Source organism: Callospermophilus lateralis, chromosome X (assembly GCF_048772815.1).
Source record: "Callospermophilus lateralis isolate mCalLat2 chromosome X, mCalLat2.hap1, whole genome shotgun sequence".
In the NCBI taxonomy this organism is placed as follows: domain Eukaryota; kingdom Metazoa; phylum Chordata; class Mammalia; order Rodentia; family Sciuridae; genus Callospermophilus; species Callospermophilus lateralis.
The window spans coordinates 61,700,603-61,719,326 of NC_135325.1; the positions used below are offsets into that span (position 1 = coordinate 61,700,603).

At 34.2% G+C, this 18,724-nt stretch overlaps 2 protein-coding genes across 3 annotated transcripts; one reads left to right on the top strand and one right to left on the bottom strand.

Annotated features, from left to right (window-relative positions):
- Nucleotides 1-5,932: 5,932 nt before the first annotated feature.
- On the bottom strand, nt 5,933-11,208 carry LOC143639277 (SH3 domain-binding glutamic acid-rich-like protein 3). Of its 2 annotated transcripts, none has more exons than XM_077107470.1 (3): nt 10,967-11,208; nt 7,052-7,225; nt 5,933-6,098 (listed from the first exon to the last, which is right to left on the bottom strand). In XM_077107470.1, the coding sequence occupies exons 1-3, from the start codon at nt 11,012-11,014 to the stop codon at nt 6,033-6,035; spliced, it is 288 nt and encodes a 95-aa protein (XP_076963585.1). In that variant the 5' UTR covers nt 11,015-11,208; the 3' UTR covers nt 5,933-6,032. The 2 variants fall into 2 exon arrangements, with proteins under 2 accessions (XP_076963585.1, XP_076963586.1); XM_077107471.1 differs by having other exon boundaries at nt 7,058-7,225; nt 10,967-11,203.
- A 5,210-nt stretch (nt 11,209-16,418) lies between these two features.
- On the top strand, nt 16,419-18,422 carry LOC143638569 (TLR adapter interacting with SLC15A4 on the lysosome-like). Its single transcript, XM_077106453.1, has 2 exons — nt 16,419-16,523; nt 17,459-18,422. The coding sequence occupies exon 2, from the start codon at nt 17,499-17,501 to the stop codon at nt 18,420-18,422; it is 924 nt and encodes a 307-aa protein (XP_076962568.1). The 5' UTR covers nt 16,419-16,523; nt 17,459-17,498.
- The last annotated feature ends 302 nt before the right edge of the window (nt 18,423-18,724 follow it).

Consider the following 18,724-nt stretch of genomic DNA (forward strand, 5'->3'; position numbering starts at 1 on the left):
TTCCATTTGCTTTTGTTCCAAGAAAATTTTAAATTTCTTTCTTGATTTCTTCCTCAATCCATCAGTTATTCAAGAGTATGTTGTTTAATTTTCATGTTTTTATAGTTTCAAAACATTTTTCTTGTTATTAGTTTCTCATTTTTCTTCATTATGGTCAGGAAAGATATTTGACATGTCTTCATTTTAAAAAATATGTTGAGACTTGTTTTGTGGCCTATCATAAGATCTATCATGGAGAATGACCTATGTGCTGATGAGAATAACGAGTATTTGGCAGCTGTCAGAAGGAATATGCTGTAGATGCCTGTCAGATTCATTTTGTCTAGGATGCAATTTAACACTGCTGTTTCTTTTTTTATTTTCTATCATTTGTCTACTGCTGAAAATGTAAAGACCCCAAGTCTTATTGAATTTCTTTCTATCTCTTAAGTTCTGTTAATATTTTCTTCATATATTTGAGTGATCTGATATTAGGTGCGTATGTATTCACTATTGTTATTTCTTCTTGCAGGATTGCCCCCTTTATCATTATGTAATGACTTTACTTGTTTCATTTTACTGCTTTTTCTTTAAAGTCTATTTTATCTAATAAAAACACAACTATACCTGCTTTATTTTTCATTCCATTTATATGGAATATCTTATTTCACCCCTTCATTTTCAGTCTGTGTCCCTATAAATGTACTGAGTTTCTTGTAAGCAACATATAGTACACATAGTTGCATGTTTTGTTTATTTTTTCATTCTACAGCTGCTAGAAAATTTATTTCAAATTATTCATACATAAGTTAATTATTGATAGATAAGGTGTTACTATATCCATTTTGTAATGTGTTTTCTGCCTTTAGTTCCTTTCTCTCTCAGTCTTTTATTTGTGATTAATTGATTACTAGAGTATTTTGATTCTTTATTATTTTTAGTTTGATCATAGATTTTTGCTTTGTGATTACCAAGAGGCTTATAAAAACATCTTTCAATTATAACAAATTATGATGGTATCTTAACAGAATCATAAAGATAAGAATGGTAACAAATAAAAAAGAGAAAAAAATGTACCAATAAGGGCTGGGCACAGTGGTGCATATCTGTAATCCCAGCAATTTAGGAGGCTAAGACAGGAAGATAGCAAGTTCAAAGCCAGCCTCAGCAACAGTGAGGCACTAAGCAACTCAGTGAGACTCTGTCTCTAAATAAAATACAAAATACAGCTAGGGAAATGGCTCAGTAGTCAAGTATCCCTGAGTTCAATCCCTGTACACCCTCAAAAAATGTACCGATAAGAAAATTCTACACATATACTCTAATCCTCACCATATTTTGGATTTTTGATGCCCCATTTTTATCTTTCTGTATTACCTATATCTAAACACATTAACATAGTTCTTATTTTAATTTTTTTTAGTTTTCATACTAGATATACGAATGCCTTATGCACCATGCCTTAGAAATTAGAACATTCTGAATCTGTGCATATAGTTATTCTTACCAATGAGTTTTATACCTCCCTTCTTTTTTTTTAAATTTTTTAAAGGAGAGAGAGAGAGAGAGAATGAATCTTTTTTTTTTTTTTTTTTTTTTTTTTTTGTAGACGGACACAATACAATGCCTTTATTTTTATGTGGTACTGAGAATCGAACCTGTGCGTGCTAAGCGAGATCTCTACCGATGAGCCACAATCCCGGCCCATCCTCCCTTCTTCTTCGTAATCATCATTTCTTTAAGTTTGAAGAACTCTCATTTGCATTTCTTTTGGAACAGAAACAAAAAATTAGGACTTTAGTTTCATTGTGTACCTATCTGTCTTTTCACAATTTTTGCCTTGAGCAATTTATAAAAGATACTTGGGATGTGTAAGTGACTCTTGTCCTATTCTATAAGCTTTCTCACCCATATTGTGATTTGAGAAAGAGCCCAGTGTCCATCCTGTAGTAGTTAATTTAAAGGCTAACCTCTTCCTTCTTTGGCGTCACCCATTATCCCAGGTATTTTTATTCCCTTCTTTCTTTATTTTCAGAAATTACATTTTGGGAATATAAGAATTTTCCATAAATCTTGTAAAAATGTACCCCAAACTCAATGTCTTAAGACAACAGACATTTATTCTGTATCTTCAGACACAGTTCTGGAGAGCAGAAATTCAAAACCAAGGTGTCAGCAATTGTCAACAGACCTCTAGGGAAAAATACATTCTTTGCCTATTTCAGTTTCCAGGCAGTCCTTGGCCAGTGACCACATCAATTTAGTCTTTTTTTCCCACCATCATAGTGCCTACTTCTCTCTCAAATGTCCATCTACCTCACTCTTATACTTTTCAAGATTAACATTAAACAGAGTCATGAAGTGGGAGGGAAAGGGAGAGAAAAGGGAAATTGCATGGAAATGGAAGGAGACCCTCATTGTTATACAAAATTACATATAAGAGGTTGTGAGGGGAATGGGAAAAAAATAAGGAGGTAAATGAATTACAGTAGATGGGGTAGAGAGAGAATATGGGAGGGGAGGGGAGGGGAGATAGTAGAGGATAGGAAAGGTAGCAGAATACAACAGTTACTATTATGGTATTATGTAAAAATGTGGATGTGTAACCGATGTGATTCTGCAATCTTTGTAATGTTTTGAATAACCAATAAAAAAGATAAAAATAAAAAAAATTAAAAAAGGATACTTTTCATTGGATATATAGCTCACCCCTACAATTCAGGATGATTCCTTATCTCAAAATTCTTAATTATATGTTCAAAACCCTTTTCCAAGAAAAGTAATATACATAGGTTACAGGGATTAAGATGTAGACATATTTTTTGGGGGGGTCACCTATGGGAACTTTTCTTCTCAGTTGATGGCTATTGAGAATGTTGCACCTGAAAAATCAGTGTTTTGTACTACTCATATGAAAGATCCTGTGGGTAGCTCCAGTGAATGTTATTCTGCTATGTAACAATTTGATGTTTTCTTCTTAAGTAACAATCTTCAATTTTCTAAGTATATGCCTGAAGACTGGAAAAATAAGATGCTAAAGGCAGGGGGGAACTTTTCACATGATATGTATTTTCTCTACTTACTGGTTACCTGGTTCACAATTATTTCTCACCATTAACTTCCTGAACCTGAAAGTTACTGTATATGCCAGTTCACGTTGAGACAATTTCGTGCCTCTCTGGGAATGGAAGGACTAAATATACAGGCAGACAATTGCCAATTCTCATGTAAAAATAAAGCTCTGTTTTAAAAGCCGAACAAACCCATGAAGCCAAACCATAGCCTCTGTAGCAAACATTCCAGGGCAAACCACAGTCTCTGTAACACTTAGGGCTTGATTAATAACTGTCATTTTCCTAATTTCTGTCTTCAATAGGAGAAAGCCAAGTATGTTCCCCCTAACCAAGGAGGTTCCATTTCAAGTTAAGATGTTCCATTGCAAGTTAGCCTAACTTCAGCTTCCCTCAGCCAACAGCCTTCAACCAAAGCATACATAAAATACTCCCTCTGATTTCTACCTAGTTTTCCCATTCCTCTATCTTTGTGTTTCTGCAAAATATAAATGAGGTGGCTGATTTTGCTACAGCAAGCTCTGAATAAATAGGCTTTAATTACTCTCATTTGAGTAGTCTTGTATTTCCAAAGCAGGCAAAGGAAATCTGAGCATGCTTTCTCAGTCATAATAGAGGTGTAGGGCTCTGTGAGGTTGGCTTTAGTTCCATTATCCTGGATTCTCATTAGGCACTGCCATTTTGCAGTTGTTTTGCAATGAGAGGCTGCCAGAGTTCTCTTGCTAGACTTTGGAAATAAGAGGTAGCAGTCCTTTCTGTTCCTGGTTTACCAACAAATAGCTTGCATTTTAAAGGAATCAATTCTCCCATCACACTGGAAGTTTTCACCTTAAGAAGGGCTAACCTGTAGAATTTTTTAGGAAACCTCACTACCAACTCATTTTATTGTTGCTTTCCCTCCTTTCAGATCCTCTTATCCCCTATCTAGTAAGTGCCTCATATTTACTTTCTGTAATAGGTTCAAATTCTGATGTGATCGCTTATTAACTATGAATCTTGTGCAAATCACTAATTAGAAACTCATTTTCCTCGTCCACAGAATGGAAATTATAATAAATTGTAACCATTCCATAACATTGTGAAGATTAAATGAGGTTAACTCACACAAACATCTTAGAATAGTGCCTTTCACATAGTGAATGTTCAAGAAGAGTTAGCTATTGCTACTTTGAAGGGAGTCTATAGTTCTGTTACTAGTGCTCTGATAGAGTAGGTAATGGGTAACATCTGTGTCATAAAGAAAAATGTAGTTATATTCTATTAGGGAGGAAGACATCATAGGGGAATTGTATGTGAAAGATCAGTAATTACTTGTCAAGCAGATGGGAGGAGGATGCAAGGAATATGTGGATAAAAGGTAAGAAAATGCACAACTGATGATTTATAGAGTTTAGTAGGGTTAACTGGGGAGAGTTGTTGTAACTGAGAGCTGGGATAGAATGGTCTATATATGCCTCTTTGAAAGAACAAATATGGAGTTTAGATTTTACCCTTTAAATCAGCAATTCTCAAAATTATGGTACTTGAGTGTCACCCTGAAGCTGTTAATTTGAAATTCAAATATATTTGCTCCAGCTTTAAAAATCTGTGGAAAAATTCAGGAATATAAATATTTAATAAGCACTCTAGATGATTGTGAGGAATGTGGTTTTCCTACACCACAGAGTGATAAACTTCGTGTTGCAGGCTGTGTAGACTCGTTTAAGCTTATGTTTTAGAAACATCATTCTAATGCTACTTATTTGCCCACTAAAATTACTAAGGGTGGTATCTAGATATTATATTTTTTATTAGGTGATTCCAATTTTTAGCCAAAAATAGCAGTACAATTGTAGCAGTAGTGTGGAAGGCAGATATTTTAATAACAAAACTGGAAATAAGAGTTAATTAAGATATCATTAAAAGAATATGGGCAAGAGTAATAAAGATATGAAAAAAAACAATGGCTAGACAGCTGGAAAACTGGAAGGTAAATGAAATATTAATACCAGTTCACCTAAGGGTTGATGGAGTGAGGGCATGAGTAATATTAAGGATGACATTTAAGTTTCTCAGTTGGATCTTGAGTGGGATTGGTTTGCCTGTCAACAAGAGAAGAACTACTTGAGGAGAAAAAGTTTGCAAAAAAAATCTGCCATTTTATAGCAGAGGTGGGGGCAAAGGGGAGGTGACCTAAAATTGTTTTTAGTACTGGTACCAGATTTTAGTGTGTAAAAAATTCATCTGCTAGGAATGCTGGTACAAGCCTATAATCCCAGTGAACCAGTAGGCTAAAGCAGAAAAATTACAAGTTGGAGGACAGCCTCAGAAACTTAGCAAGATCTTGCCTAAAAATGAATACATATAAATAAAAATATCTGTGAATATAGCTCTGTGAAAAAAAAAACTCCCCTGTCTTCAATCCCCAGTATAAAAATAATCACTTGAAGATATTTTTAATTACGTAAATTCCTACTTCCTCTATCTTCTTTTTAGGAAGACTTGGAATATTATTTGATGCTTTTTTTTCCTTTTTCCTTTTTTAAAAATCACATCAGTACAGTCTATAATCCTTTGCTAATTGTACTGATAAACATTTTTAAAATAAAGTTGAAAGCCAATTGAAAATTGTACTAAAATCTACTTCATGCTTATAAATGGATAACTACTAGTGACCTTTAAAATTTGATGGTAATAGATACTTATTTTTTTCTTTTTTTAAAAATATTTTTTAGTTGTCAATGGACCTTTATTTTATTTATTTATATGTGGTGCTGAGGATCGAACCCAGAGCCTCACACATGCTAAGAAAGTGCTCTACCACTGAGCCACACCCCCAGCTCAATTTTTTTTATAGTTAAATAAAATGTTCACAGAGTAACAAAGAAATTATTTAATGCACCCTTGAAATGGAACCAGTCCATGTATTAAAGTGATTAATTAAACAGATCTATGAAGTATATGTAGAACCCTCTTAGTAAACATCTCAGCATAACTGCCCTTTCATTCCATCTTCAGGAATTTCAGAATCTCTTTGTTTTCCTTTGCCTTGTGGAACATTTCAAAATCCTAAAACCAAAACAAAACAAAAATAAAATTAACTTGTAACATCAGTGATAATAATTCTCAATTATGACCCCATTAAACTCAAGTGTCCACGTTAAGTCTGCCTAGGCTTTGCAAACCTCTGCTAGATGAAAAATTTCTCCAGAATACGACTTTTTAGTTAGATGAAAAATTTCTCCAGAATACGACTTATTTCATATTATGATGTATGATGAAAAATACTGATATAATTATCTTCAAACAAGCTTCATGATATATTTTCTTTTCTTGTTTTCTTTTGGAAGTACTAGTGATTGAATCCAGGTGTGCTTAGCAACTGACCAACAGCCCCAACTCTTTTTTAAATTTTGAGACAAGGTCTCACTAAATTACTAAGGGCCTCACCACGGTACTGACACTGGCCTCAAAACTGTGATTCTCCTGACTCAGCCTCCTGAGTCGCTGGGATTACAGGTGTACGCCACCCGCCCAGATGTTATTTTATTTTTATTTCTTGATGATTACCATTCTGACTGGAGTGAGATAAATCTCAGTGTTGTTTTTTTTAAATATTTATTTGTTTAGATTTAGGTGGACACAATATTTTATTTTTATATTGTGCTAAGGATTGAACCCAGTGCCTTATGCATGGTAGGCAAGCACTCTACCTCTGAGCCACAACCCAGCCCTCAGTGTTGTTTTGATATGCATTTTCCCTTATTGCTAATAATGTTGAACAATTTTCATATATGTGTTAGTCATTTGCTGCAATTATCGGCATGTGCTACCATGCCCAGCTATATTTTCCTTTTGTAATAATCTTTTCTTCATAAAATAAAAATTGCCTTGCTTTCAGGAACTTAATTAAATTATTCTATAGCTGGGGAAATCTAACCCTCTTACCCTGTACATACACATTTTCTCTTGTATATGACTTTAAGATATGAAATGAAAATAGAATAAAAATGGATATTCACTCTTACTCCACAATAGTCTTGGCCATTGAATATTTGAGGTGGTAGAGCCTTAGGTGTGGAAACCTTCATCCTCATTTCTTGAAGTACTTTTAAACTGATAGAAATATCTATTAATTCATACTGTACTTTGTAAGCATCTAAAATTCTGATAACTTCTTCTTGTCTCTGCTTTACCTAGATAGAAATATAGAAAGAAAGATGTTAATAAGTTGAATCAATTGGTCCCAATATTTTTTCCCCTTCCTTGTCCATTATGTTATAGAACAGGAATAGCTAATTAATGGTACAAAGCCTGATTGTGAAACAAATTAGGGATTCTTGTAAATATTTTGAAACAAAGTTTATATATATATATATATATATATATATATATATATATATATATATATATATTACATATAGTATATATGTCATATAAACATTTAATATATGCATGTGTATATATGTGTATACACATGTTTGTGTATATGTATATACATAGATAGATGTGCAACAGACTGTACATGGCACCATTCACAGTTGCCAGAAGTGTAAACACTGTACTGATGCAGTATTAAATCATAACTGCATAAAATTAGCCACAATACATTCTATACAATTATAGTAATTTTGTAGCCATCTACTGTTCCTATTTCAATGAACTCTTATGTTTGGAGTATGTGCTTTAAAAATCTAAGGTGAGTCTATGTGATGCTAATCATCTCTGCATGTGCAATTCCTCTCTTCAGTTAATTGCACCATTCAGTAAAAAGTGATCTTTTCTGGTTCTCATGTACTTTCAACATATATAATATATAACATTTAAAATGTGTACTATTCAACTGTATACTTTATTGGTAAGGTTTCTGGTCTTGAGGAATCAAAAGTTAAATTGCAGATTTTCAACTGTGGGGGTAAGACTGATCTCTGCTCTCCTAACACCTCCCAGCCTCCCAGAATTGTTCAAGTGTCAACTGTATATAAGAAAATTATAGTGTCTGTGGGGGTTGAAAATCTCTTACGGATTTTAAATATTTACCAGATTGATTTCACACTGTATTTCAAGCCGTTAAGAACATTCTGCTAATAGTTGAGGCAGGCTTTTGCACTCGTTCGTGCTTTAATTTATACTGGTATCTATGGCAGTTCTGGATAGGAAATGAACACGATACCACATTTTAAAACTGAGAGAAACATACTACAAGTTACAAATCACAGAGACTAAATCAGAGAGGCAATCCAAAGGATGAAAAAACAAATACATGAACAGATTACTATTTATAAGTAAGTGAGTATATCAAGGTGGTCACTTCTTACTCTGTCCTTTCATATGAACTGTTAAATTTGTATCATCTGCTAATAGGTAAAATTTCAAGAGTTGGTTATTTTTTTAAAATATTTTTAGCTGTTTATGGACCTTTATTTATTGATTGGTTTATTTTTAAAAAATGTTTTTAGTTGTCAATGGACCTTTTTTTATTTGTTTATATGCAGTACTGAGAATCGAACCCAGTGCCTCACATGTGCTAGGCAAGCACTCTACCTCTGAGCCACAACCCCAGCCCCAAAAGTTGGTTATTTTTTAAATGTATTTAATAGCCATATTAAAAAAACCTACAGCATAAATCTTAGGTAAAGGTTAAGGTTACTACATTTTCATGTGACAAACTTGGTCAATTTTGTCAAATAAAATCTGTAATGAAAGAAAACATGTGAAAGCAATCTGACAAACCCAAACCCAGCTTATTCAAGTGGGATTTCTATGAAAGTGCATGTCAGTAGGCTTTTTGTTTGATGACTTGAAATGGTAATCCTGCCATGCTTAGAAAACTGTGACTATATCCAATGGATAATGGAGAAAATTCTGAAATTCTAAAATGTAGCATTTCTAATTTCTAAGGCTCATTCGTTTTTAAAACTGAGAAGTCATATTACATGAGATTTGAGTCACATTTTTATATTAATTTTTCAAAACCTTTTCAGAGGAACCCATTACAATAGGGTTGCCTAGAGCAGTGCTATTCTGTGTGTGATTCACAGACTAGCAGCATCAGCATTAGTCCACCTCAAATCTACAGTGTCAGAATTTCTGGGGGTGGGTCCTAGGAAAAATTCATTTTAACAAACCCTCCAGATGATTGTAATCTACAGTATGTCATGGGACAAGAGTTCAGTGGGTGATCTACTGCATTCATTGTGGTTCTTACTCCAAATCATTCCCTCTTACAGTTACTAAACTCAATAACATTAATTACAATGCTAAAAAGAAAAACCTAGCAAAATAGCCCACAGGTTTCTTTTTTAAAATCTGCTCATTTTTATTCTTGTGGGTTAGTACACAGGCAAAAACACTAAACTACCAGACCAGGTTTTATGCAAAATCAGCCTCCTCTTTCAAGACTGAATCAATCTCATTCCTCCTGCAAATATGGAGTTTGACACACAGAATGATTGTGGTGAAGCTATGCCAACCATTTATAATCAATTCCAAATTCCCCAGTTTTCATTTTTGTCTAAAAAAAAATCGTAGAAGGAGGTTCTTGGCCATATATTGGTCATTCTATAGTTGTGCTGCCTAATGTGATAACCACTAGTCACATGTAACTATCGTGGAATGAAATGTGGCTACTCCAAAATGAGATGTACTCTGTGTAGCATTTGCACAATTCATAGTAAATTTGAAGACAATATAAAAAATAATATATAATATTTGCATTTCTTATATTGATTACATGTTGCAATAATGGTATTTGGATATTTTGTGTTAAACATATTAAAGTTAATCTCACCTGTTTTTTAAATGGCTACTAAAATTTCAAGTTACATATATGGCTTTCATTATATTTCTGTTGCACAGTTCCATTCTATAATATTTCCTACACTCTGGTTAAAAGAAGTCATTTAAATTTCAATTCATCTAAGAAACGTCTGATCTATGCAAATACATCTACTTATTAGAAATTGACAGTTTTTAGGGGAAGACAATGGAATGAATCTGACATAACTTTCTTATGTACATATATGAATGTTACACAGTGGATCTCACCATCTTGTACATCCACAAGTCTGGGGTCTTAATTAGAATAAGATATACTGCATGCTTGTATAATTATATTAAAAGGGACTCTACTGATAGGTATAACTTAAAAAAATAAGAAGTCCACAGTTTGGCAGGGTGTAGTGGTGCACCCTGTAGTCCCAGCCACTGGGGAAGCTAAGGCAGGAGGTCACAAATTGGAGGTCTCTGTAATTTAGTGAGAACCACAGCAACTTAGTGAGGCTCTGCCTCAAATTTTTTTTAAATATTTTTTTAGTTGTCAATAGACCTTTATTTTATTTATATGCTGTGCTGAGAATCGAACCCAGTGCCTCACACATGGTAGGCAAGCACTCTACCACTGAGACACCACCCCAACCCCTGCGTCAAATTTAAAAAAAAAAAAAAAGATTGGGGATATAGCTCAGTGGTAAAACACCCCTGAGTTCAATATCCAGTACCAAATAATAATAATAATAATAATAATAATAATAATAATAATAAATAAGGGTTTGTCTCATTTGGATTCTCTTCTCTGAGGAGTTTAGGTGTTCATTCACTGTCATTTTCCCTCTCCCTTCCTAAATAGAGTTCTTTATTTCTACCATTTGAAATACAGGTAAAATTATTGAAGGTCCTTGAGGTGGTTGAATTCAAGATACCAGTAACTTCCAATGTCAATCAGTTCTTAGAGCTCAATCTGTATGAGAGAGTTAATCACATTATCTGTCCTTCTGTGCACCGCCCACCTCCCAAAGCCTAGAGAGTATGGAGTTGAGAGGAAAGGCAGAAAGGTTATGTAAAGTATTAGCAAAATTTTGAAGTTTCCAACTAGAATGTCTTCACTCTAGTCTCTCCCGCTCCCGCCCTGGCTCTGAGGCCCTTTTTTTCCTACTCACCTCCCTAGAGCCTGACACGCTGGTATAATAGACTTTAATGGAATTCATTGTTTCCACGCAGGGTACTTTTGCAGGAATAATAAGAAGTTAACTACTTCACAGCTGCTTCGCTCTGCTCAGCTTGGCTTCAGTAGTCCGAACACCCAGCTCTGCCCTCCTCCATGCGGGTTGCTAAGGGCCAGTAGCCCTTGGGCGGGATTGGCTGGAAAACAAGCGCCCCTGTGGCGCATGCTACCTCCCATTCTGAGGAAAGCTGGTTCCTGGTGACCAGAGAGCGGAAGCCCCCACCGGCAGGCGGGGAGGAGGGCTGGACTCCCAGAAGTGATAAACACTAGCTAAGTCCTCTTTTATCTCCTCATTTGAGAGGCCCTGGAGAGGAGGAGCGGGAAGCGTAAAATGCATTCTCTGGCCCAGCATGCTATCCATTTTCGCTCCGCCCTGCTTGGAAAAGGAGGCTAGGCAAGCGGGAACTTTTCTGTTGGCTACTAAAGCTGCGTTAAAAAATACGGAGTCACCTGAGACCGAAAGTATTCCAAATGCAATGTACTGCGTGAAAAAAAAAATCACAAATAAAACTTGTGTTGCTTGAGTTTAAAGAGAAAGAACAAACGGTACTCTTCAGGAGGTGACCATCATATCAACATTATCTTTTCTCTTTGCCCAGGGAGCTTCCTCTTTTCTCTCTTCTGCCGCCACCCACGCCCCAGCCCTCCGTCCTTCTTGAGAACGTGATTTGCAGCCCTCCTTTTCCTTCTGGGAGTCAAATTTTTAGTTTGTGCAATACCAGGTGCAATATTCCCTGCCTCTCCTAACACTTTTTCTCTTTTCCTCTTCTGTAAGAAGATGACCTCTTGCTTAAATGTTGGCTTCCTTTTCAATATATTCTTAACTCATTTTCCAGTTAATCTTTTTCAGTAGTGGAATGTAGTGATATTTTGGGTGTTTCCCAAAAGTGGGTAGATGATAATGGAAATTAAGAGCGAAGGACCAAAGAACTGCTCAGCCCCCAGCTCCCGAGTTAGGCAAATTCATATTCTATGGTTCTCCCACTTAATTACTATGGATTTGGGGCAGGTTACTTACTTACTCCCTGTCAGTATCTCTGTGGTTAAAATGAGTATGGTCATATACCTACCTACCAATATCCTTGTCAGGATCAAATGAATTAAGTATGTGAAAGTGTTTGGCACCCCATTTAAATAGTAGTTCAGAAAATGGTAATAATAATTATTGATGATAATAATTGCTAGACACATTCAGAACACAACAGTGAACAAAAAAAACCTACTTTTGCCTTCAAGTAACTCACAGAGTAAAACCTAACAAAAGTAGGTAAATATAGAGAAAACTAAAGGAGACTAGTGGGTCAAGGCAGGCAGCCTTGAATATTTGAGAGCTGAACTACAACCTGAAGGATGTATAGTCTGCAGGGAATTTAGAAGAACAAAGGAGTTTTTGGTAGAGACAGGAGTCTTGAAAAAATGGCAATTGTAGCTTTGGAAGCAAGTAGAGAAATAAAAGGGAGGCTGAGGAGGTAAACTGGGAAAATCAACAAAGGTTTTCTGATTTCATGTTGGATTTTAGTTTCATTTTATTTTTATATTATTTAATAATATTTTCAAAGTTGTTTCCTGTTGTGCCAAATTGTGGATAATCATAACTTGTAGATCTTCTGTGAAGATTAAATGTAAAACGTTTGTAAGAATCTTTCACTTTGAGGCATGTCATAAGTTGTATCAACTTGTATTAATCAATGGGTGATAGAAGCCTTTGAAAATTTTAGCAGTTTTTCATGAAAGGCAGACCAATTTAACATGTTAATTTGATTAGAAGAGGGCCAGACTGGAAGCATTTGCAGCAATCCAAGAACTAAAGATCATGGCAGTTGTGAACTGCAGAGCATTTAAAAGACAGGACATCCAATACAACTTGGATCAGCTGGATGTAGGGGTCAGCAAGGCAATAAAACAATGAAGGAGTATAATGTAGGAGGAATTAGTGATCTCCATTTCCTTTTAAAATTTCATTGTAATACTATGGGTAAGAAATCAATTTTTAAAATTGTTTTTATTATCTTTCTCATGTGGATTGTAACATATTTCCTCAGTTCAAGATAAGCCATTCCCTTGGCTCCAATTAATGCAGTATTATTCGTAAGAAAATAACTTGACAGCTTAAAATAAAGATTTGATTGTTATGGCCTACAAAGTTAAATTTAACCTACTCTGTAGCATGTTTTTTTTTGATAATTATTTAAAATGATAAAATACTATGAAACAAAAGCTATATTTATAATTGTAGCCCAAAATATTAACTATGTAAAAATTTTCTTTATGCTTCTCAGTCTACTTTAGCATTTTATATCTAGATTTACTTATGGCTTTGGAAAACCTTGATAAAGATAACAAATATTTTTCTTGTCATTTGTGTGAATTATTTATTTTTTCAATCATTCACATTGTTGGGTAGTAGCTAGCAATGAATAGTGAAATGCATGGCAAGGTCACAAATGTTCTTTAAATTACTTTAGGTCTTTAAAGTACTTTCAAAGTGGAAGAGAAAGCAAAGGATAGCAGTTAATTTGTTGAAAACAAATAGCAGGTTAAAAAAAAAAAAGAAGCAGTTGGCCAGGGTTGTGGCTCATGGTAGAGTGCTCACCTAGGCCCTGGGTTTGATCCACAGCACCACATAAAAATTAATAAAATAAAGGTATTGTGCCCAACTACAACTAAAAATAATTTTTTTAAAAAAAAAGAAGCAAAGGGGCTAGTAGGAATATGTGTTAAAATAAAAGTATTAATGGGAGTAACTCTTTACAGGATCTTTGAGGTTGGTGTGAAGCTAGGAATTATAGCCAGAGGTGTTTCTGTTTGTATGGGAAGTAAGATTCCCTTAGTTGTGCGGGTGCAATAAGGTAACTTCTGACCAGTTACTGACTCCAATGTCCACATTAGCATGGGATTGACTTGTAGATGAAGCCCACTAAATAGGATGGCCACCATGACAGTTCCAGAGAGGACCAACTAAGGTCAGAATCTCCACTGCCCTACATGAAGGAGGAGTTGAACACCTGATTGGTGAAGGTTGCTGAAGAGGACCTTAATTCTCCTGGTAAACATCAAACGGTTAATAAGGTTAGAGACAGCATTGTGTTATATGTCATTCTCTGCTTGGAGACAGCCCATTCTCTCTATTGAGAATGCTCACTGCTTGAGCCTTACTTTCCTTTTACTCTCCTTTCACCTCACTTTCACTTATGATAAAGTTCTCTCGAATGGCTTTTGGTGTCTGACTTGAAATTATCTTTCTGGGAATACAAAAAACAAGGTTTGGAGTTCCAGCTCCCTGCTTTCCTGTGACAAAATTATTATGAATACATGCTCATTATATAATAATTCAAATCATATGGAAATACAGGGTCTAAAAATAAAAATATCACTTTACCTGCTTCCTGACATTGAACAACAGTTCTGTTTTTTATCCTTTTCCACCACAATGGTTGTATATATTAAGGCAATGAAAAGGGGGAGAAAGTCAACTCAGCAAGGAAGTTAAGCACACAGGCTTTGATATCAGGCTCTACCACTTACATTTGCCTAATATCGGGCAAGTTATCTAACTCTCTGTGCTTGTTTTCTTATAGGTAAAATGGAAATAATAATATCTGTTTAATATATATATATTATGATGATTAAATTATTATGTGTAAAGTATTTGGAAGTGTTGACACATAGCACAAGCAATTCATGATGGAATCATACTGCATATTCTATTCTGTAACGTGCATTCTATACAGATAACTAGGAAATATGATATAGTGATTAACAGCATTGGATATGAATCCATTGCTTGATGCTAATCCTAGTTCTGTTATTTATCTGTTTATTACCTTCAGCAAATATATAATCTTTCTCTCTGCTTTGTTTTCTGTAAATGGGAATAATATCTTGTTTATGTAGTGTACGTAGAATATGTAGAATAACTGGTAGTAATTATTTAATAGATACTTGCTATTAAATCATTAAAAATTCTCAGATATAAATTAAAGCCACACTGAGATTTCATCATGTTCCAGTTAGAATACAAATCACCAACAATACAAATAAATTCTGGCAAGGATATGGAGAAAAAGGTGAACTCATACATTGTTGGTGGGACTGCAGATTGGTTCAATTAGTTTGGAAAGCAATATGGAGCTACCTCAAAAGATTAGTAATGGAACTACCATAATACCCCATTATTTCACTCCTTGATATTTATCGCAAATAATGAAAATTAGCATACTATAGTGTTACAAGCACATCAATATTTGTAGCAGTACAATTCACAATAGCAAAATTATGGAACCAACACAGGTGCCTATCAAAAAATGAATGGATGAAGAAAATGTTATGGAATATATGAATTCATATGGAATATATGAATGGAATATATAAATGGAATTTAAACAGTCAAAAGGAGGAATGAAATTTGGCATTTGCTGGTAAATGGATGGAACTGAAGAACATTATGCTAAGTGAAATAAGCCAGACTCAGAAAGTGAAGGTTTGAATGTTTTCTTTCATATGTAGAAGCTAGAGCAAAATAACAGAAAAAGAGAGGGGGGCACCATGAAAATAAAAGTAACATCAATGGAGTAGGGGAAGATTATTAGGGGAGAAGGTGAGGGGACAGGAAAAGGAAGGAATTGTCCAATGAAATTGACCAAATTTTGCTATGACTACACCATGTGAATTTCACTTTATCTATAAAGTACCAATTAAAAAACTGTAAATAATTAGAAGGAAGACCAGTAGTGTAGAGGAAGGGGAACAGAGGGAGGAGAAGTAGAGAGAAAGAGGAAGTACTGTAATGGAACAAATTGTATTCCATGCATGTGTGTATTATGTCAAAATGAACCCACTTCAATGTATAATTATGCTGCACTAATAAAAGCAGTTTAATATTTCATGTCCTAGATGTATCATGATATTTCTACCATTTAAACAATTTTTTCTTTGTTTTGTTCTTTCCACATTTTATTGGTGCATTAAAGTTGTACATAATTATGGAATTTGTTATTACATATTCATACATGCACAAAAAGCGATACTATTTTTTGGCCAGTATCACTCCTCAGCTGTGTCATAATTTATTTAACCATGCTCTTATTAATGGCCATTTGGATTATTTCAAATTATTCATTATTACAAAATATGCTGGTACCACTTTTTTTTCCATTTAAAAAATGAAAATAACCTTGCCTCTACCTTCATTTACTTGAAGAAAGCTGTTGTTAACATTTTCTGACTCTCAATTTCATTTCCAACTTGAATATACACTTTCAAGATCCTCTTTTGGTATATGCATTACCATATCAGACATGTGATCAACCCACATCATTTTCCTATTACTTTGTTTCAGTTGTAGGGTATGAACAGAAAGCAGAAGCATTTTATGTGGTTAAAGCTATCTTTCTGAAATGTTGAGTAGAAGCTGAGAACCAACGACTTTTTTGTGTTTGGAGTGTTGGAACTTTGGAAGACCAAATCTAAAAGTACATTGACATTTTGAAAAGGTAAGTCTAAATTCTAACATATTCCAGCTCATATTACTTTATTTTCTTCCAAAAGTCTTTTAAGTATAAATAAAAGTAGATTTCCTGGGAACATTTATAGTAGACACTATAGACTTGAAAAAGGAAAATTGTGTTTTGAATCAAGTCAACTTTTTCTTTTCATGCCTTAATAAAGTATATGAAACAAAGAAATTCTTCCAGTGGCACTAAAGAACTATGAAAATATTGAAATACCTGCTTATTACTATAAGATTTGAGTCCAAAAGAAGAAAAGGAAAATTAGAAAGAAGCGTAAAGAAAAAAGAAAAAGGGGAAAAAAAGAATGATAGTGAATTTGAGAAACCTATTTGCATTTATATTATTGAAAAATAAATGGCTGTATTTCTATTCTAAATCAGAAAGTTTGCATGAATTCAAATAATATATATTTTCCTACAACTTATGCAATTTAGGTTATAGTAATTTTTCAATGTTATGCTTCAAACAATATTAATTAAAAGAACATGTAAAACCAATGGTATATCTTTGAAAGCAGGCTTTATTTTAAGTAGACTCTTGGAAGAAAAATTGTTGGGCATTTTAGTCAATTCTAAATTAATTCTAAATGACAGATGAATGTAAAAATTATACATTTGTAAACTTGCATTGCAGTATATTATATTATCCTTATTGGGGTGGTTAGCTTGCCTAGCATTTTGAACTATAAACCTGTGAAGAAGGAAAATAATGTTACTCTTTAGCTAATGCAAAAATTGTGAATAAGAAATAAATTATCCAATAAAAAGTGGTCAATGGTAGTACTGGAACTAAAGCCTCTTTATTCCTAGCTTTATTCTCTATCCTTGGAGAAATATTGCCTTCTTTAATTATCTTTTCTTCACATAGGAGATAAATTCTTATTTGACATTGCCTTAATGAGTTCTTTTATGTTATAGGAATACTACAGTCTTCCTTTTAGAAAATTTCTTTAACAAAATGCTTGGAGAAGCCTTCCTAATTGAACTCCCATACAAAGAACAGAAATATACAAAATTTTGCAAACCAGTAACATGTAAGAAGACATCAAATGATGAAAAAGAAACTTGGAAAAATAAACTTTTAGATACAGAAGACAATTCACTTTCCCCGCTTAAAAGGGAAAATCAAGAAAAAATTATGAAAGAAAGTTTAAATGAACAAAGTAATGATACAAATAAAATAAAATCTGTGGATGAGCTATCTGTGGTAAAATGCAAAAATACACCTCTTCCAGGAACTGTGTCCATTGCATTGACCATTCCAAAGAGAGAACAACATGATGAAAGACAAGTGGATTTATATCGATCCTGGTCATGTACCAGTATTTGCCAGAATTATCCTGATCTACAGATTGGAGGTGATCATGTGGGGAACATGTATGATTCAGGCTGCTTTGTTGAACACACACATGATGATGTTTCTAATGGTCCCCTTTTACTTTCAGTAGATATGCCATTGGGCCATTCTCCTATCATTGAGCCTCTGGAGAAAACACCCACCTCAAAGTTATTGAATGGAGATGAAATTCGAGAAAAAAGTATGCTGTTTCATAAGCAGCCTCTCTCCAATTCTATGCTTAATAGCTATATGGAAAAAAAGGTCGATGAACTCTATAAACAATTTTTGGAGGAAAATCTCACCAGGTGTCGCTCCATAACCAATCTTATAGCTTCCAATCTGCTAATGAACAATATAAATCAGATTAGTCTTCAAATTTCCCAAGAGCAGAACATAGAGGCATCAAAAGCTCGGGAAGCTCTTCTGCACTCTTTAACACTATGTAATCTTCGTAACATTTCCCATGGAAACAGTTCTGAATTTAGCACTCCTAACTTACAAATATCAAACCAGACAAGTAGGGAACTTGCATCCCATTTATAGTAGGAATCAACTGTAGATTAATTTGATTAACGTCAGCAAGACTTCAGTAAGAATAGTCTTCTCTGGCTTATCATGTCACATAAAATCTCTTTTGAGGTATGGTTATCATGCTGCTTTAAAAAATGATTTGACTCAGTGTACATTCAAGTTGTTGTAGGAGATAACTATATAACTAAGTTTTATGAGTATATTTTCTTACTGTTTTGACATCATTAGTGATTACGTGCTTATCTACAGAGTAGTCATTGGCACACCAAATCAATCAGCTCACTGTCAATCAACTTTATTTACAACAAAAGTGG

Excerpts from the sequence above, each read along its gene's own strand:
- LOC143639277 (XM_077107470.1), bottom strand. The coding sequence starts at position 11,014 with ATGAATTCCATTAAAGTCTATTATACCAGCGTGTCAGGCTCTAGGGAG. Across the intron at positions 7,226-10,966 it reads GCGTGTCAGGCTCTAGGGAG|GTAAAGCAGAGACAAGAAGA; the intron begins GTGAGTAGGAAA and ends ATTTCTATCTAG. Across the intron at positions 6,099-7,051 it reads AAGACTATTGTGGAGTAAGA|GATTTTGAAATGTTCCACAA; the intron begins GTGAATATCCAT and ends TTTTGGTTTTAG.
- LOC143638569 (XM_077106453.1), top strand. The coding sequence starts at position 17,499 with ATGCTTGGAGAAGCCTTCCTAATTGAACTCCCATACAAAGAACAGAAA.